At 41.7% G+C, this 20,859-nt stretch overlaps 2 protein-coding genes across 2 annotated transcripts; one reads left to right on the top strand and one right to left on the bottom strand.

The window, feature by feature from the left end:
* Positions 1-955: 955 nt before the first annotated feature.
* On the bottom strand, positions 956-20,509 carry LOC139828312 (uncharacterized). The gene is made up of 4 exons (XM_071810631.1): positions 20,502-20,509; positions 19,812-20,307; positions 18,491-18,584; positions 956-1,643 (listed from the first exon to the last, which is right to left on the bottom strand). Exons 1-4 carry the CDS (start codon positions 20,507-20,509, stop codon positions 1,591-1,593), a joined length of 651 nt encoding a protein of 216 aa, XP_071666732.1. The 3' UTR covers positions 956-1,590.
* On the top strand, positions 6,158-7,652 carry GPR15 (G protein-coupled receptor 15). Its single transcript, XM_065855267.2, has one exon. The coding sequence runs from the start codon at positions 6,224-6,226 to the stop codon at positions 7,334-7,336; it is 1,113 nt and encodes a 370-aa protein (XP_065711339.2). The 5' UTR covers positions 6,158-6,223; the 3' UTR covers positions 7,337-7,652.
* Positions 20,510-20,859: the final 350 nt, after the last annotated feature.

Below are 20,859 nucleotides of genomic sequence, written 5' to 3'. Positions count from 1 at the left end.
CCCAGACCATGGAACTGTCTCACCAACACCTCATAATGTAACTGTGTGCAAGGACACATTTTGGGGACTGATCGGGATTTATGCTAGACTCTGAAATATGTAACATTCTTATCGATGGTGTGGAAGAAAGCAGAGCATCACTGATAAACTTCACAGATGACACGAAGCCTGATGGAAGGGTAAATAATGAACAGATAGGGCACTGGTACAGGGTGACCTGATCATCAGTGGCTAGGGGCAAGCAAACATGCATTTCAATAAGGTCATCAATGAGCTCATTCATTTAAGAGCAAAGAGTGGAGGCTATGCTTAACCTGACATAACTTTATCCTGGGAAGCACAAAATGAAAAGGACAAATGGGTCATGGTTGATTGCCAACTGGCAAGATGGTGCTGTGGCCAAAAAAACCAACTTCTCTGGAACCTCAGATGTATAAACACGAGGAAGAAAAACGTTATATCACATCTGGAGTTGCTGCTGGCTGCTGAAATAGCATGTCTTCTTCTGATGTCGTGACAAGGTAGAAAGAAACCTGAAAAGGGACAAGAAAATCACTGAGGAATGAGAAAAACTCTCTCAGAAAAACACATCACAGAAGGTCAGTCAATTTAATTTATTGAGGAGAGAGCTAAGGAGTTGCAAAACCATAAGATCCATGTGAAAGCAATAGGAAACAAAAAAAATCAGTAACAGTTTTTTTTCAGTATACTTGGCAAAACTAGCAGAAGTTAAAGCTAGAATATCTTTGGGTTTTTTTGGTTTTGTTTTTGTTTTTAAAGGCAAAACAAACCCCAAACTTCTGTATTCTAAGCCATGGGACAAAGAGAATTGGAATAATTTGCTGTAAATTGTAGTGAATTATCTAACACTGGCAAGTTTATAGGTTTTTCTCCTAAAAGATCTGGTCTCGTAAAAATGAGAATCAATTCTGGAAAATTTTGCAGCCATTGCTACTTTCATTATTGAATTAGACTGCAGTGACCTTCATAATCTGCGCTGATCAATACAATGTGTGCAGCTGCTTGAAAACAGCCAGAGGGAAGAGGTGTTTTCGTTTTATTTACTTAATTTCAAATTTTCTCTACAGATTTCACCTGGATTATTTTCTTTTTTTTTTTTTTTTTCCTGGAAAAACACCCCTCCGTATAGTAAGTGTAACCCAATAAAAACACTACAAACCAAGGCAGAGAGCCATTCATTCCTAACACCTATTTTTTTGTTGTTGTTGTTTTCTCTTCATTTCACACCTCCTCATTGTGCCTCAACAGAACCACTGGTTGATCAGTTTAGCCACTAAACAAGACCATTTGGGAAAGTTTTCAAAGTAAAAGTTTGGTTTAGAAACAGTGGCAGTTTGCACATGAAAACACAAAGGAACTAATGCTGATGGGTACGGTTTAAAAGCTGTTCCTGCTTTTTACAGAAGTGAAGTTTCTTAGATAGCAGACCTGGATCATGTGCAAGATTGGCCAGTAGCTCTAACAGAAATTTTCAGGCACTGACGAGAGAGTTAAAGAGTGCTGCAAATGAGAAACAAGCAAACAAAATCCTCGTATGTTGCAAATCTTCATAGAAAATTTGTGTCATTTCTAGCTCTTGCAGCCTGAGGAAATACGTAAACACTTCCAGGAGGCAGCACTACCTGTATTAAAAGAAGGTGGTAGAGTATGAGAAATTAAAAAACCTTCATGCATCTCACTCACTTTATGAGTTATTGATTCAAACCTGAAAAAAATGCTCAACAGTCTGCATATTTCTTCCAATACTACTAGGTATTTACTACAAGATATTGCCTCTCCCAACAAATATTATCTTTGTAACGACAAAAAGGGCAGTTTTAGTTTTTGTGTTTCAGGCACCATCCGTGAGAACTTCATATAGCCAGAAAGCAGCAGAAAATCCCATGGATTTCCCTCAGATGTCTTTATCCAGTCTCCCTGGTTTTATTTCTGCCCTCTGTATTTTCTTAATCTGTGGCACAGAACATGGCACACTAAGAAAACCTTACCAAAACTATAATTTTTGCACAAAGAAGACCTTTTAGATGTACTTCTTCCAAATACAATGAATAGCACAGGTTCACTTTAATGATACCCAATTGTCCTCTTAAGTCAGTGGTCTCCAAGCCTCTTTATCATGCACTCCATCAGTAAAAACTTTCTGAGCCTGCATCCCATTAAATGTATAATTTTAAATTATATGACAAAAATATAAACTAAAAAAAGATGAGATAAAGAGGATACATTTTCATTTATTTATTTTAATATTTATTTTATTGAGTGTACCAAAAAAGTTTACTTCGCACAGCTCACTTTGAAGATCACTGCTCTCAGTATGAAACTATTTCAGCCTATCCCAATACATTGGTTCAGTGCCTGCAATTTTACATGAATCAGTTCTACCCTCTCCCCTCTTTGTTCGGAGGTGAAACTTCTGTTGGTTAGCATTCATATGGTTACTTCTGAGCCTGCCTTCACCCAGGTTATGGCATAGTACACAGTTTCAGCCAATTTGATGGGGTTTTTTTCGTTGTTTTTTTATGTAAGTAGGCCTGCAAATCTCTACTGCTCACAGGTGGTTTTTGAAGCACAATCATTTAGAAAGTACCACACTTTCTTTTATAGCCAAATGAACCTCTGTCCTTCTCAGCATTTATCATCATCAATAATTTACAGATAAGTAGCTTAATTTACCTAGCTGCCTGTGCTTATATAACTCATGTGTACAAGTTCAAATAAGACCACATTTAAACTACCAGTAAAACAAAGAACGTAAAAAAAAATTAGAAAAAAGCAAAACCTACACCTTGCTACCAGAAATGCTTCAACTGCAGAAGTGTGTAAGGGGAGTGTGTGTGTGTGTAACAAACAACATCAATGACCCTGCACACTTCCTGTGCGGTTTGTTCCACTGCACATCTCTTTTACTGATTTTGCCACAAAATTAGAAGGCTGTCATAATATGTGTGTCACAAACATTACAGAACTGTGAAAAAAGGTATGAAATCTTCTCCCTTGCTATTGTGGGAAACACCTTGGTATTTCCTATGAGGAAGATTTAAGGAATGATACAAACACAAACATGACAAACTTCCTAAGTGCATTTAAGAAAGGCAGGACCATCAGAGAAACATGCAAACATTTTTTTTCTTCTATAAAGCAGAACTGGCCAAATGCACAGCCATGATTAGAGTTGTGAGAGTGTGGTTACAAAAGCTTTAGGTTCACTCTCATGTTCAAAACTACTCAGCACCCTGCAGCTGCCCTTTTTCAGAGCTGCATCAAGGGCTGGACAAGATGGGCACCCCGAATGAAAGAATGTACACCCAAACCAAACCAGAAGCTGTGGCTTCAGCAGAAAATTTATTCAGGAAAAGGGTTCACATGTGTCTGACAATGTCTGGGAAGAATAAAGTGCCAGGGAAATCTAGGACGTGGGTGAGGAGAGGGTAAAGGCTGTCCTCCTGGTGACAAAACATCTCACTACATCTCTTGGATCTTAGTACACCACATGCTGAGCTTTCTGAAATATGTGTGCAGAAGGGCTACAGGGGGAATTTCCATGTGCTGAGTGTTTTTGAGAGCTTGGCTATACATCGGGGAAATGAGCTCTGGGAAGAGACAGATGCTAAAAGAAGCCCTAAGTGAATTGACAGCATATAAAAAAACCACAGGGCTTACAGACTACCAACAAATATGCCTGCTACTGCTTCACTGGGATCAATACAGATCGCTTCATTACTCATGATAATGCCTTGCACTGTCTTTGCAAATCTTCTGTCTAGATAAGGAAGTGTCCCATTTTTAATTTGGCAACACACAGCGACATCCACAAGTCTATTTAGAGCACTCAAGAAATGCAGAGCATATTCAAGAGAACACAGTTGATCCCTGTTGGGAAAGCCTTACTATCTAATTTTTTATTTTAGTAAGTAAGGCTATTAAACTACAGGGAGACAACAAAGTGGGGAACTGCTAACACAAGAATACATGGACATATGCTTATCTTTATGGTTCCATTAAGCTTTTTTGAAAGTTACTAATTTTTTTTTTGTCTGCTCTAGGATGGGGAGAGGGAAGGAGTGAATTTCAAGAAGGAACATGTAGCTGTATGAGATGGAGGGAAAGAAGTTTGTGCCTGATTTCTAAAGCTTGCAACTGCATGTAAGCTGTTAGGATCCAAATGCAGAGTAAAACAACATGTAGATCCATCTTTGCAAGTGAGGCAGAACTATTGTGCCACATACCGTAGGGTTCAGCTGATGTTCTACTCTAGTACTGATGGAAAGAGAATGCCTCTATTTCCCAGTGCTTCTAGAAGAAAAAAAAAAACAAACCTGAACCCTAATCCTTCAAGCAGAAATAAGCAAAGATGACACCAAACTCACCTCTGTGCTGAATCTATCAAAAATAATTTCTGTAAACTGTTAAGACACTTGGGCATTTTTACACAACCCTTAGCTGAAAAGTATGTATATGTTTTGTGATCTTCAAAGGGCGAGAAGATTATTTTTAGCCTGTGCTTCCTTACAGCTTCAAACTTGCATTGGTGGCATACAAATTGCTAATCTAAATCAGGGTGTTTTTAAACACCTTGATCTTTTTTTCACAGTTTGTGATGGCTGAATTACACTTATTGTGATAATTAAATCCTTACACATTCCATGAAAAATAGTCAGCTAGAGTCCACCAGTGCCCTACTGATAGGAAAGCAGTTGTATATAATGCATTCCTTATTAGATATCGGCATATTATACAAGAAAGTGTGCCCACTTAAATATCCCTAGATCCAGCAGCTACCCATTTAATAGGAGCTCGTGCCTCTTCCAGGTGCCTGGAGTTCTACCAGGTACCTGCTGCACAGGAGTACATAACCTGAGCATAGGCAGAGTGAATCTGAGTGCATCCAGAGTGCACTAGAGGGACTAATTTGCTGTGCATGCAATTTGGAGTTGCTCTTTGCGTGTGTAGACACACACAGATGTGATCTATCTGCCTGGGGCTCGAGTGTACTCTGATAAACAATTTGCTCAAAGCTTTGAGAATCCTGAAGGTGAGCCTGGCCTGTGAACATGCAAGAGGGAGAGAGAGGAAGGAGAAAATTAATTTATCTGCAGAAGAGAGGAAGGATGATGAAGACCAGTAGCAGCAGTTTCAAATTAGAATGCACTGACAAAGCTGCAATGAATTCAGGAGTTTAAAAAGTGAGGACTTTAATGTGATTTACGCAACCGTCTGTAAGGTAAGCCACAGCTGGAGACATATTGATAATGCAAATGAAAGATGAAAGGAATCACAGTTCTTTAAGAGAAGTAAGCACGGTACATCACAACGACTCAAGAGCCATGTGGGCTGTGCAGTTGGAAGAAGAAGAAACAAACCACTGCTTTGGAGAGCAGGACTGTGGCTGATAAGAAAACCTGTGTGGGGATAGGAACATCAAGTCAAATTTCAAATGGCAGAAGAATGTACAACATGCTGGAAACTGTCCTGTAAGTTTCTAACACATTAATAAAGCTGAGTGTGAGGAACCCAGGGCTAGGGGAAGTGGAGGGGCTGCAGGGCAAGAAGGGGGCACTGGCCTGGGAGGACCTGGGACTGATACAGAACAAATAACCACATGGCAGAACGGAGACAGTAGTTTTAAGCATTTTTCCCTAAATATTTTCATATGAGATGTTTACTCTAAAAGAAAACAATCATAAATAGACAAAGAAAGTAAGAACCTCCAAGCCTCAGAAAAGTTGAACTTGAGCCAAAAAACAATTTATACAAAACATTTTGAGAAAAGGTAAAGAATTCACTGTCCTCTGACTTCTGCTGAGCTGGTACAATCTTGAATATCTGCAAACTAGCGATATTCTGTCCTAAGAAAGTTCAGAATCTTGAAAACTACCTCCCCTCCTCCCAAAATAAAAGCAAACCCCAAACTTGGTTCACGTATACAGGCAAATACAAAATGAAGATAAAATCAGTAAAACTAAACCTGATTTTAAAAAAAGAAGCAAGTGTTTATTCTGAAGACAGGGTTTTGACTAATCAGAGACTCTCATCGCTTGTCCGTTGCCTATGTGATTGGCTAAAAGTATATGAATTACTCCCCCCAAACCACTTTTCTCCTCCTCCCTCCCCTCACTCCTCCCCACATCACTCGCTAACATGTTTTTTAAGAAGACCTTGAGGGGAAGAGTTGGGGGAGCTCAGAGCCTTCCTCAGAGCAGGGATGGGGACAGCTTGGCCAGAAATGGAACTCACTCAGCTTTCGGCTGTGACTACAGCCACTTTCAACTATGACGACTACTACTACTATGATGACAACTGCCAGTATCAGCACCTGCAACATATGTCTACTTTCCTCCCTGTTCTGTATGCTGCTGTGTTCCTGGTGGGCATCGTCGGCAACTCCATCCTGATAGTAGCCTTGGCCTTCAAGCAACGGGTCCAGAGGCTGATTGACATCTTTATCATCAACCTCGCTGCATCTGACTTCATCTTTCTCATCACGTTGCCATTCTGGGTGGACAAGGAGGCATCGGACGGGAGCTGGAGGGTAGGATCTTTCCTCTGTAAAGCTAGTTCCTATGTCATCTCAGTCAACATGTACTGCAGCATCCTCCTCCTCACTTGTATGAGCGCTGACCGGTACCTTGCTATCATGCATCCCTCCATCGCTAGACGAGTCAGAACAAGATCCTATTCCAGTGGACTCTGCATCTGTGTCTGGTTATTATCCTGCTGCTTAGGGATGCCAACCCTTTTGTCCAGAGAACTGAAAAAGCAATATGGAAAGACTTACTGCACAGACAAAGCTGTGACAGAAGCCAAACAGATCATGTCACTGGTGCTTTTAATCCTGGCCTTCTTCTTCCCACTGTTGAGTATCTTAACCTTCTACTACTCCATCACCAGGAGACTCTGTGTGCATTATCAGAGAGCAGGGAAACATGATAAGAAACTGAGGAAATCCATCAAGATTGTCTTCATTGTAGTGGCAGCTTTTGTTATCTCCTGGGTTCCCTTCAATCTTTTCAAGCTTATGGCCATCCTTTCAGGACTCCTGAAGCAGGCCGATTGTTTTCCCAATATGGTTGCCCAGCTGGGCATGAAGGTGAGCAGCCCTTTTGCTTTTGCCAATAGCTGCGCCAATCCTTTCATCTACTATTGCTTTGACAACTACATTCGCAGAGCCATGCTCCGGTGCCTCTGCCCATGGGTGAAGATCAGCAGCAGCGGCAGCACCTCTGATACTCTGGACACTCGCCTGAGCCACTCCTTATCCAATTTTGTTGTGGGTGAATATGCCGCTAGGAAGAGGAGGCGCTCTGTGTCCCTCTGACTGTGAGCTGGGAATGCGGAGGAAGGAACTTCTCTCTCCAAAGACAGCAGGAAAAGAATAAAGTGAGAGAAGCTGAAAAAAGAGACAAGTGACAGAGGTGCCAGTGTAACGCAGCCAGGTGGAAGGAACGCTGCTTCCCTTTACATGCAGACAGATGGAATAGGAAACCTTAACCACAGAATTATGGCTCACCATGATCGCTGTGTCACTGCACGGTGTAAATCTGAAACCATCATACTGAGAAATATCCACAGATGCTTACACTGGAACTCCAGTACGAATGCTACAAACTACAGAACACAAGCAGGTGATTCAGTCAAACCCGCTCTAAAGCAAGCTTTGAACTTAAATGTACCTATGTTTTTATTCTGCGCAGAGCGAGAAAAATACCACAAGTGTTTCTCTTTGGTTCCTAGCTTACCCACAAACATGTTGCAATGTCGTCAAACCAACCCAATCAATTCTGTTTTTTTGGAAGTTTTATGAATCTGGAAATGCAATATTTTAATTATTTTGTATGTTACTAGTTCTCATAACTTGAGTCTTGTGCATTCTTTTTGGAAGTCTCAGTTTCTTGATCATGGCATTAAATCTTCATTTTAATCACAATAATTAGTTTCTAGCCCCTGTTATTTTGCGGGAAAAAAAAAAAAACAACTTGAAGACAGAGAAACCCAAAGACAATCAAAAGAAATCTTGCATTTAACCTTTTTCCTATATCAAACAAACAAACCCCACTCATTATTTTTAAGACTTATGGGGGGTTCTGACACAATTTCTGACTGCTTCAGTTGCAGTATAATGTGTATAATAGCACAAGATTGTGTGCCATTCAAAGCCCAGGTCTGCCTCGTTTAGCTGAACCCAGTTTATATTAAGACACATACTGTACAGCTACCTGCTCCCACTGGAGTCACAATCAAATGCAAATGTCCCCAACAAGCAAAGTTAGCCAGGGAATCATGGAGAACGCTGAGAAACCTTGTGTGCAGGGATGCTCACAGAAAGGGAATTAAAAAGGACCAATGTTTCAGTTAAAGAGTTGAACTCTGTAAATAAGACAGTTCTTTTAGTTCATTTATAGAGTTGAACTCTGGAAATAAAACAGCTCTATGAACCTAGCTCATCAGCAATCTTTGGGAAATGCGGAGATCTGGCATTTAATATGCTGTGGGGAAGACACCAGTTGCCCAACTGGTGTCAAGTCTGACAGCAAATGAGATGGGGGAACAGAAAAAGCTCTGTATTTTTAACAGCTGAAGCACCTCCTAGATTTACAGGCTGTAATGTGGAACAAAGAGTTAAGCAGCTCATCAAAAAACTGATACTGGACTTTTATAAAGGTGAATGACATCTATTTTATTAAATCTTTCATTTCCTACTAAATGCCAAAGGTTGATAGAAATGGTTGTTTAAAACAAAGAAACCAGGTTACAATGTTTTACAGTGCAGAGTTAAAATAAGAGTGAAACTTCTAACTGCACTTGGATATTTTGTCTATGTTGCAACATCTCATATTCTGTTCTCTTTCTTGTTAAATGTTTAGCCTAATATAATACTGCTTGTCATAAATGTAATAAATCAGTATCAAAAAGCATCCAGGATATGTAATGTGACTAAGACAAAAGACTGTTAGAAGCTTTCCTTTTGTATTTCCTGATTTTTAAAGATTTTTATCTCTGTTCTCTTTTTCACTTAGCCTTTGAAGCTCTTGAATTAGCTTTCACAAAACCCACAAAGGTGTTGACTAGAGGCAGAAGTCATCTTATCACTAAATGATAAAACAAAATACATGGAAACAAAACTTGAATTGCAATAAGCAAAAGATTTTAGTGGTATTTACAGCCCTGTAAGATAAAGCAAATTCAACTCTGCCAATGAAAGAAAGAGTCAGCAAATATACATCTTTGAGTCTACTTTTTAAGAAGCAAAATAAGCCTGGAACAACCTGCATGCAAACTATTATACAGCAAATCCCATATAATTATACTGTGCTGCAGTGTTTCAAGAGTTTGGTTCTGTGTTCCCTTCTCCCAGCCTTCCCAGGGAAGGAATAAGCCGGCACACAAATCCATACTGTAGCTCACCAGGACAAGGCTGTCATAAACAAAAAGATTTGTAGCAATAGTCCCTACGTCACTTTAAACACCAGAGAAGAGAGAGACTTTTAAATTTTATTGAAGCTAGGAATTGTTTTCTAGGCTATTAGATGCAGAGGATTATTCCTAGAAAAACAACGAGTCACTTTGCAAATCTATAGAAAGTTACTTTTATTTAATTAGGGAGAGGTCTAACTGAAAGGAGTGACTGCCTCTTACTGAAGAATAGGACACAGTGAGTTTTATGGTGAACAGTTACATCCATGCAGACCTGTTACAAAGCTTGAAAGGGAAGACAGTTACACCAGCTAACATAATTCACAAAAAAAGAAGAGATAAATTGGCAAAGCCTGAGGACCTGAGTACTGTCTGGATATCAGGGGGAAAAAAAATGTAAACAGAAGAGGTATCCCTTTGAGAAGAAACTTCTCAGTGAGGGTGACAGAACACTGGAACAGGCTGCCCAGGGGGGTTGTGGAGTCTCCTTCTCTGGAGACATTCAAAACCCGCCTGGACACATTCCTGTGTAACCTCATCTAGGTGTTCCTGCTCCAGCAGGGGGATTGGACTACATGATCTTTCGAGTTCCCTTCCAATCCCTAACATTCTATGATTCTGTGATGTAAGTGAAGTGCGAGTACATTTGCTATAGCTCTTTCTTTTCACACCTTTGTTTTTTCTAAAGATCTGTAAATGAGGATGACTATTTTGGGTGTTAGAAATAAATCCCGCTATTTGCATTTTTTATTAAACCTTGCGGTTGTGCTGTTTAACGTAGGCAGAGAAACAAAACGTACCTCACCCATGGGCGGCACAAACCTAGAAACCCAGGCACGAACGTCTCGCCCAGCTCCCCAGCCTCTGCATGCGGAGGCCAAGTGAGGAAGTGTCCCTGGAGCAGCTGGAGAGTTGGCACCACAGGGTCAGAGGAGCCAAAAACATCTTTCAGCAATTGCTGGGGACACTGTGTGCGGGCTGGCGCACAGGTAGTGTGATCCGTGCCTGGGCTACAAGGGGGCCAGCACAGAGACACACACAAGCTTTTTGCTCTCCCTTCACTGCATGCTTTTTTTCCCCCCTCCCCCACCACCTCTTCTAAAAGATTTTGTTTTTCTTCCTTCACGTGACAGACTTTTCTCCCCACATCAAATGGCTTACAAATGCATGAAGAGCATTGACTCTATTTTCAGACCTTCCAGTGTTTGAAAATCAGAAGACTGTCAGTTCAAATTTTAATCTTATTAATTACTGTCTCAATAGTCTCTTCTCAATCTCTTATCCTCCTTCTACCTTCACTAATATGTAACAAGAAAATTTTTTTTTCAATTATAAAAAGAAGCCTAAGACTTGCATTTCAACTAACCTATGATTTGTATTACAGAAAAAAATCACATCTTACTAAGTCAGACTCATTCATTATTTCTTCAATTCCCACCGAAAGCAGAATAGTATTTTTGGAATATAATCAATCTTCAAGACTTTAAACAATTTTAAGTTAGGGCTGCTGGATTCTTTTGTGTTTTGGTATTTTTTTTTAGTACTTCAAAATACCAGATCAAATTGGAACAATGACGAAAGAAATCTACCAAGATCTCCTTCCATTGCTTAAAGCTTGGCATTTGGAAAAAGAAAATAAACTTGCTAAATATTGCAAGGCTTGAAAAGTGTCACATAGAAATGCCACAGCAAATGTTCCACATGAGCAAAAAGAATACAAAAGAGAGAACTAATTCAAGAAAACAAAACTCTCTGGATTCTTTCAGGCTTCTATCCAAAAGACCATAACCTATGAAGGTGCTTATTTTACTCTTGTAAACTGCAGATCTATTTTACATTTTCACAACAGTGTATACATTATTTTCAATTATTTCTTTCAAAGAAAAGGCAATCTATGCTTGAACAAACTTACTTCTGGAATTTTGACTATTCCTTGTCAATATTCTTTGTTCATTTGTTAGCACTAATATAGCTTAGAATGACACAAAAATTATTGTGATGTAACAGGATGCCCATTTTATTTGTGTTAAAATAACATAATGACTACAAAGTGGTTTGCTATCTGAAATGCAAATGATGCAATTATGATATGACACCTGTCAAAGACCTTGGCAAGTAATTTGGACTGTTGTTTGTTGTTTTTTTTCCCCCACCTTTATTATTTTAAAATAAATCCAATATGATTGCAGCTAAGAAATATGGTTTGGTCTTTTGCAATCTAACTTCTTTTCTTGTCATGAAAAGGTAGTAAAGCATTAATAGAATATCTGTCAGCAGATCTGGATGGGAACATACATTTGGCCATCCCACAAACCTTTTGATGATTTCGGAGGTGCTTTTTAACTGCCTTGGAATGAAATCAAGACTTTTTGAGGTTTTTCATGAAAACAGCTATACCACCAGCACCACCCTCAACAGTCTAGAGGTTGCTGCACTTCCCTGAGACATGCATAATCAAGTTGAAATGCCTCTGCTTCTTGATATAAATCAAGACCTGGTTAGATGCATGTCTTGGTCTCCATTTGGCTTCAATGAATCAGCATTTTTCAGAAACAAATTATTTCATCTCAACACAAAGAAAAATTGTACCCAGATCTGATGCTTACTTAGATAGGCAAAGAATTTTTGGAGCCTTCATTTCAGTGCTAACAGCAGTGACAGCTGCACCACTGCTAAATAGTACTTCAAGTTGCAGAGGACTGAGGAGAGATTCACACTGGGAATAGCTTCAAACCCAAATTGAGCAGGGTCAACTTAATATCTTCAAGCAAGTAAGGTGAGTGGTGGTGTTACCCTACTGGACTGACCCTCCATGAGTACTGCAGCAAAGGTTGGCTCTTGGAAGCTAAGAGGAAAACTTACACTGACTGAGGAGCATCAAGATTTCATCTGCAGGTCTTGTCCTGGCTCTGTCAGACTCATGGGATGAAAAACCCCTCACAGCATGTCTCAGCCGTGCCTCAAGTTTCAAATAGGCTGAATTACAATAAGAACATTTCCTGACTTTGCAAAGATATCAAAACTATACATTTGTTGAGCAGTTACACACTACTGGAATACTAATTTGTTATCCCTTTGTCATCACTTACACTCATGAGGTCAACAGGGATGCGTCCCAAAATTCCTAACTGAAAACCAGTTCCAGTTCTTCTCTTGTTTAAAAGGCTTTGCCCCATTAGGGAGCACGTTTCATGGCAAGTGAAGAACAGGAAGCAGTGAGCATAAATGGTCTAAGGATAATCCTGCAATGGGAAATCCATCTACTCAGGCTACTTACCAAATATGTCACCAGAGAAAGGGAGATCAATTAATGAACAGAAACAAAGAGCGAGCTACCTGAATTCATAGCCGATGGAAACATGCACTGGTAATGCATTAAATGGACTCAGAAGTAATTACAAAGCTACCAAATGTCACACACTGAGGTGGCTGGGTAGCCCTAGAAAACCAGAAAAAGCCCATAGCATCTCATATAACATTTTAATACTACGCCACAAAGCTGGCAATTAGTGCACTCTACGTTTCAATAACAACCCAAGCATCTGCTCAGTTTGCAGATCTGTATTTTCAGTATCCTGCTGGAGTCATGCTGCAAGTGACAGGAGGCTCTGGAGTACCCCACTCTTGGTAAAAGCCAGTGAGAGTTTGGCCCCAAACACCCAGGCATCTAAGGATCAACAGGAGTTCATAATAAAGTAAAAGAATGCAAACTATGGGAGATGGGAAAGTGAAATGACTTGGAAACCAACAGCCTTCAAGAAGAAAGGCAGACTTCCACATGTGACATGAAGAAAGCCCTGACAAAGGCAAGGCTGGTTGGGCTGATATTTATTTTAAAATATGAATTGAATTATACATTTCATTTTCCCAATTCAACTCTCCTACATTTTTGCAAGAGATTTCAGCAGCTTTGGAATAGAGGCCATGTGTTATGGTTTGCAAGCATGCAACATGATCAATATCAATCATCTAAATAATGCATTGTGACCAAAATAAGTATTTTCAAACTTCAAAACAGTTTCCTTATTAGTAAGAGAACATATTCTTAGTCAGAAGCTCCCACTAAATCTAGTTAGTGAACACACTTCCTCTACTGTCCACTTTTTTGCATTTTCTATAGTACATGGAGTTTTACAAGAGGCATCCCAACAACAGATCTAAGAAAACAAGAGATCACTGTTTCTCTTGAAATTTGCATTGCATTTCACTGCTTGAGGGACTAGACTGGGGCACAGGAGGTAAGGTAAGTATGCGTGTTCAAAGTAAATGCTTCCGACAAAGTGATTACTAAATTCAATGCCTTTCATTTGTAAATGCTTAGCTTCAGATCCTTTGCAAAGCACTGATTTCCAGAAAGAGCTGAGTACTCACTTTCTAAACAGCAGGTCCTTCAAAAATTAATGAATTAGATAATATCAGGAAATAACTGGATGTGTCCAAAATTCACTAGTCAATTCTGGAAAAAAACTACTTCTTACTGTGCAATGGAGATCCCAGAATCTGATGCCTTCTTTCTTTCTAAACTGATAAAAATAGTTAATATGAATATAGAAGAACAGCTGTTACCCAAAGGATCAAATGATGCCCTTTCTTTTACCCTGAATTTGAGGTACAGAAAACCATGACTACGAAACTGTGTGGCACTCTGCTCAGTTAGAGAATGAAACTTGGTCAGTGGTTTTTAAATCAATTCAAATTCTCAGCCTAGCTTTAAAACTGGTACACCATATATAACTACACACACAGCAAACATTTGCCCTGTATAGTACCATGCACCTGACTTGATCACTCACTTGATTTCCCTCTATGCACTGCTTAAACACCTGCATGACCACATCACCCCCACTCCTTACCCTCCCTCCTCTGGGAACCACGGAAACATCTACCCATGCCTCACACACAGCAAAACATTCAAACCATTACACAAAGACAACAACAACAACAAAAAAAGGTGCATATTCGGTTTTGCAAAACTTTGAATCTGTGGGAGTTACCATACGTACAATCATGCCACCTAAGGACATTTTCCAGGTAAGAGTAGAAGCTTGATAGCTCTCAAGAAGTACATATATGTATATAAACTTCTGCTCTCCTCATAGCTAATGACTAAATCATGGTTAGAGAGGTTCTAAGTAGCAAAAAGAGGGCAGAAAAACGCACTGAAAAGTGCAGTGGTGTGCCCAAGATCTCACACCAGCTCAGCTGTAGATAAGGTGCCAGATATTCTGATTTGTAGTCAAAGAACATTGTACTTCAGACCACTTATGAACACTTAAGTAACTGAAAAGCCCTTGTGGTTGTCTTGCCAGGAGAGAGAAAAAGGGTCAGGGAAAACTCAAGAGAATAAAGGTGAGGAGAGATCTGGAGAGCACTCTTTTTGTTTTTTTTCCAAGAGCAGTACAGGATATATGGCAGATAAGAAATGTGCTAAAACAAGGTACCCATAAAAAACTAAGCTAGCACTTGAGAGAACATTTCAGACCAGAGCTGCTGCACACAAAAAGGACTAGATCTCGCTAGAGAAAAGGAGATAATAGACCTTGAACAATCTTTATAATCCAATAGCTTCTAGGGCTAACATTTTGGCAGCATGAATGGATGGTACTGTGGCACATTCACATTTGCATAGCCACTTTAGAAGCTGCGACCACCCTAAAGCTGTTAAAAATATCTGAAATCCTTGCTGATTCATGAAAGTAGATGTAACCCTCTTGTTATTCTCATTCCAAGAACTCATGCAACTAGACTAATGATGCTTATAGGTCCTTACCTCCACTGTCACCCAAATACGAATTAAAGTCAATGGGGAAACTGCTGGTTTTGTTGAAATCAACTGGAGTTTTATACAATTAACTCCAAGAGAGTGGAAGTTCGGCTAAACGAGATGTCCAAAAGCCTAACCCACAGACCACCGACTCAGCAGTGAACCCAGCTGGATTAGTGTGCCCTCTTTCAGAGATCACACTAATGATTCATCTCCAAAAGCCTTGAGGACCCATGAAACTCCTCTAAGCATACAGCCTCACAGATCTATGTAGAAGAGTGATCTGAACAGATACTCCCAGCTGTGCTGCTGGACTACGTTTCCTGATACTATTAGCTGCACCTTCCTTAAATTGCCTTTAAGCAACTTGGATAAAGTGTAGAGTGAGACTGTGACAATTTAGACATCTGTGTTCTCTGCTAAGGTAGAGCACTGGAACAGGCTCCCCAGGGACAGTATTCAAGAAGCAGTTGGGCAATATCCTCAGATACATGGTGTGAATTTTTGGGTTGTCCTATGTGGGGACAAGAGTTGGACTCGATCCTTGTGGGTCCCTTACAACTCAGGACATTCTATGACTCTAACAAGGTGAGCCAGCACTGTCAGGGAGCAGCACCAGGCACAGGATCTCTCCAACGCAAGCACTGCAAGTCCCTCTGCAGTTTGTGCCTGGTTTAGACCTCATTTGCACCACAGCTTGCACTGGCAAATGCAACAGTAGAAGCTGTGAACCTGCGAACCTGCTCACCCAAATGCAGTGATCACAGGCCAAAGGCAGCAGAGATGCCATGACAGGACTATCAATACGGGATGGACAAGCCTCAGGGCACTGGGAGTGTACATCTGGGTTGCGAGCTGACACAGAAGTGCATGCTAGCATTTCTTCATCTACACCAATCCTTTGAACTTGTCAAACGAAAGCAGCCACCCTTCCCCAGCAGCATCTCCATCCCTGCACACCCAGCCCTCCCACAGCAGCCAACCACCAGCCAACCACCAGCCCGGCTCTCCAGACCCCTGGCACTGGCAACAGGCAACTCCGTGACAGCTGATGTGTTGCTCTACCTCTAGATGCCCCACTAGGCCATGGCACCCAGACAATGTCCCCTACAGCCGTATTTGAAAGTCAGAGGTGAGGAGTGAGCTAAGTGGCTCAAAAAAAATAAAAGAAAATAAATAAATAAAAAGCTGTATTTGCCTTAAGCCCAGATAGAAAAGCATGTGCCCTAAGTCAAGTCTTGTGAAAAGGTCTAGAGGAAGTGAAAAAGGAAGATTACAATAAAAACAGGATTTCCAAAACGCTGCACATAGTGAACAAGGACCAAAGTATACATTTTCAGTCTTAAACTAAAACAACAACAAAAACCAATCTCAGTCCATCTTATGCTGAATCCAGCTTTTACATGGAAGTGTCCACATTTTTATCAGACAGAAAACAAACCAAAGGCTCCTGCCACACAATGGGTGGGAGACAGATAGAGAGTGAAGGTCATAAATTGTAGTGTGAATTTGTGAAATGCTGAGGTGTCAGCTAACAGCTGTAGAATACTACCGGTCTTTGACATAGTGTTTCATGTTCACAGAGAGGACAAATAGTCATCTTCCTTTTTATTTTAAGAAAACAAACTTGTATTCTGACTCATGTTTTAACACAAGTGGCATTAGCAGCACAGTACAACTTGAGGAGATCTCAGGCAATCATCTAGTTCACTAAGAGCAAATACCCATAGATTATCCTTGATATATATGTCAAAAAACATAAGCGTAGGACATCATTATCCTCAGAATTCACAAAAGTCGCTGAAAATCATGAGATGCCATGTAAATATATTCAGAAGATCATTTTAATTGCTTTTGAACTTGTAGGTTTACCCTTTAACAACGTGCTTTCTTTGCAAACAGGAGGGAAAACAAATTTCATTTAAAAAGCCCATAGGCTTTGAGGACATAACCAGCTAGTAGCATCACCAAATTGTCTGTTCACAGAGGGACGGGACAGGCTCCCACATACCAGCTTAGGTGCTTCAAAAGCATTTTTTAATTTACTCAGTTATGTAAGTCAGATCTGTGATTTACTCAGTCAAGGGAGTCAGTCGTAAACCCCGGTACCCTGTGGGAGCAAGCGCTTGTGGAGTACTGAAGAACTTTCTGATTCATGCTTCATGTTTTGATTTTATGCTTTATGACATAATGTGAGTTAGCAATGTCTGCATTATCTGCCAGCCGTCTATGGTGGCTGACTGCCAGTGAGATGCCAAAGACTTGTAACAGTGTCTAGTATGCTTGCATTTTGCCTCTTGTGACAAGCATTTTTCTCCAGGTTAACAGGTGACAATTGCCCATGGTGTATTTCTAACACTGCACATGAGCTGGCAAAAATTACTGACCTACATTCAGTCAGTTCAATACAGAAATATTTCTTTTCCTCCCTTACCCAGCCACCAAGCACACCCTCCACAGTAATACATGATGGAGCAAAAGGTGCTTACGACTGAAGTGGAAAATTTGTAAATCTAATTGCTAATAAGAAGTCCTCAGAAAAAGGACAGATTTTATATGGACAAGGACATTTTTACAAATACAGAATTTGATCAGATGAATGACTATTTAGGATGAAGCACTGCTTCTCAATAATTATTGAAGTATTACATGTCATGTATGTGTGTATTGATTTTGTATAGTAGATCTTTGTTTTTCTGAGGTATCAAAGTAGTCTTTGGGAAAATGGGTAACTCCAAATAAAATTAGCATTCTCTCTCTCCAGCAATATCTACCAAAGTTATTTTTACAAAATACGACTTCTACCGAGTCAACATTATTATTATTAGAATAATAAAATCTCCTTTTAAATCTAAAGGTCACCACAAGCTTTTACCTGCCAAAAAGGACTTAATGAGTTACTTAAATTGCTAAAGTAGCTGCGTAGGTTTGTAATTCAAACAATTTTTGATACCCAAAAAGGAGAAATATGAGACTTCACACTTTCACGCCCAGTAAAGCATCTCAGAAGCAGGGGAAACCTAAAATGCTGAATTAGCTGACAGCTACAGTGGCGGTTCAACTGACAAAAGACAGCATAAATTAAGGATACAACAGCCCGTAGCTATTAACAATGTTTGCTTTGTGTTTTTTTCTTTTTAAAGAAAGAACTTTGCGCTTTACTGACCACAACTGAAAACATCTTAGTCCTGCAGATCACGCAGCCACATCGGCTGTTTCACAGTTCTGCACTCTCCGGGAGGCAAAGCCGACCTGAGCATGCTGTTTTGAAGACATGTCTGCGAGGAAGGTTACCTGGCAGGGTCCGTACGCTGCTGAGGGAGCAATCCTCCACTGGCAGGACTTTTATCATCATCACCCCACAGAAAGGCAAGGGACAACGAAGCCTCTGGAGAGAAGATAAAATGTTACAATTAGAGGAAAAAAAATTAAAAATCTCGAAGTGGTTGTTCTAAGCAGTGAGTTTAATCCACTTGTTTGCAAACACTGAGTTACACGTTTTCTTTTGCACCTGCCGCTTTTGTCTCTCAAGTGGACTCTTTGAATAAAGCAACCTCAAACCCAGTATCTGAACCCATTTAACGGGGACGCTACTGTAAACCTGCAGATAGGAAGCTGTGAAAATAAAAGATCTGTGCGTTTCACTATAAATATTTATTCTGCTGTTAAGATCTTAAGTAACCAGTGCAACTCAGAGTTCATACCAACTTCTCTTATAGACTGTTTCCAGATACACTCCCAGTGCAGCACTGAGCAGGTTAGTGCACGCACAAGACATGGATGGTACCTGTTACTCTGTCGCACACTGAAATGCCACCACATTTATGGGAATCTTTAATAAAGCAGTTTTATCACAGCTGCTGTCAAGACATCTTGCACTTGTGCTGCATTTTTTAACATTTTTGAATAGGAAAGCTAGAAGTGTTTCTTAAAGCATTTTTTGAGAATTGACCTAGCCCCATATCACCCCCGAATCTAAGCGTAAAGAGGAATTCTGTAATTTGAGATAATTTGGTTTGGTGTACCCTGCCTCCCACCTGAAAAATTAGGGTCTGCAAAGCATGGCATAGTCATTATACACCCAAATGATGGGAACTCCCATCTCACTGGCAAGCATGCAGGTAAGCAGACAAATGTATGTGAAAAACCGTCTTTCTGCACATTACGGAAACAACATTCAAACCCTCCCCACCCGACACCGTCCCAGCTGTCGCCTCTCAACCCCAACTCGGGCCATGCCAAAACACCCTTCCACGGGTGGGCCCTCACTGGCCAGGAGGAAGTGATTTACCCGTCCCAGCCGCACCAGAACCTGAGTTTGCTGCTATAAAGCTGCTTCTCCCTTGCCCCGGGGCACTCTCGACCCCTAGAGCAGGCCCAGCTCGGGGCTGCGGACCCGCTTGCCCTTCCCAGGCGGGAGACTGGGGCTGGTACAACACCGCGGTAGCTACCTGAGCCCCCCGATGTGTGCCTGACGCTGGGGGAGCTTGGGGTACCGCAGCCTCCCCCCCCCAATACTGAATAAATATGTGAGAGTCTGTGCGTGTCTGCGCGGGGCAGGAGGCGCCGTGGCAGCCGCCTGCGTCTCCCCAGCGCTCCCGCTGCCCGAGCCTACCTGCGCCTCCGGGCCGCTCCCGGCCGCGCTGCCGCCCGGCGCCCCGATCGGGGCGGGAGTGCGACGGCCGGGAGCGGGTTCGGGAGCGAGGCGCGGGTGTCGGTGGGGGAGGCCTGTGGCATCGCGTGCGAAGCCGGCCGCGGCGGGAGTGCCGCTCTGAGTCAGTGCTCGCCGCGGCGGCGGGGGAACCGGGGGCTGTGAGCGAAACGGAGAGTGGTGCTGACTGATCTCTGCCGCCTGACGCCGGGCCGCCTGGCACGCAAGGCTTGCTGTCACCCGCCCGCGCCTCGCCGGGACGGCGCAGCTCTCCGGCCGGCCCCGCTTAGTGCCCTCGCCCCGGAGCCTCCCCGCGGCCCGGCCTGAGGCGCTTTTCTTGCCGCTGCGGGCAGTGGCCGGTAGCCCCGTCCATCCGCGCCGCTGGACACCGGCAGCCGCCTTCCGTGGCGCCAGCCCACCGCCTTCCTCCTTCGACTGTGCCTGGAGCCACCTGTGTTCTCTGGGTGCCAGTTTTCATTACTGGCATCTCATACACACACACCGTCCAGGATTTTTGTATTTACTTCTAAAATTTGTAAAAGCTTTTTTTTTTTTTTTTGATAAAAAGCCTGTGGAGCGCACAGAACCACCTGAAAATAAAAAAAAGGCCGTGTCAGCTCCGCACCTCACCAGCTGTCCGCCGTCTTTGCTCACTCCCTCATGGCAGCCTTGACGGTCGCACTGCTCCGGCCCTGCCCGCACAGCTGTGTGCTGACATCACCAGTGGAAGAAAAATACAGGGTGTTTCAAAAAGATTGAACCAATTTCAAAGATACAGTGATTTCAAATTTGGTCTATCTTTTTGGAACAACCTGTATAATGCCTTTAAATGGAAGTGTGAGTGTGGAGGGGAGATCACCACATGGGTCTTCAAGTGTGACTGCCAGCCATAAATTTCAGATATTTTACGTGACTTTTTCCAGCCTTCATCATCTCTCCTTGGCAGGAGAAAACACCTCACCTTCAGGTTTCTGCTGCTGAAGAGCTGTTTGTTGCCATCAACAAGGAGAGC

This window comes from Patagioenas fasciata, chromosome 1, assembly GCF_037038585.1.
Source record: "Patagioenas fasciata isolate bPatFas1 chromosome 1, bPatFas1.hap1, whole genome shotgun sequence".
NCBI classification, from domain to species: Eukaryota; Metazoa; Chordata; class Aves; order Columbiformes; family Columbidae; genus Patagioenas; species Patagioenas fasciata.
The sequence above is the reverse complement of the archived record's forward strand: the minus strand, read 5'-3'. Positions and strand labels throughout refer to the sequence as shown.

Bases quoted from the DNA above. Each gene is read 5' to 3' on its own strand.
- GPR15 (XM_065855267.2), top strand. From the start codon at position 6,224: ATGGGGACAGCTTGGCCAGAAATGGAACTCACTCAGCTTTCGGCTGTG.
- LOC139828312 (XM_071810631.1), bottom strand. The intron at 18,585-19,811 runs GTAGGCTCGGGC...TCTTCTCTCCAG, and splicing joins GGAGCGGCCCGGAGGCGCAG to AGGCTTCGTTGTCCCTTGCC. The intron at 1,644-18,490 runs GTAACCTTCCTC...CTTTTAATACAG, and splicing joins CAGCGTACGGACCCTGCCAG to GTAGTGCTGCCTCCTGGAAG.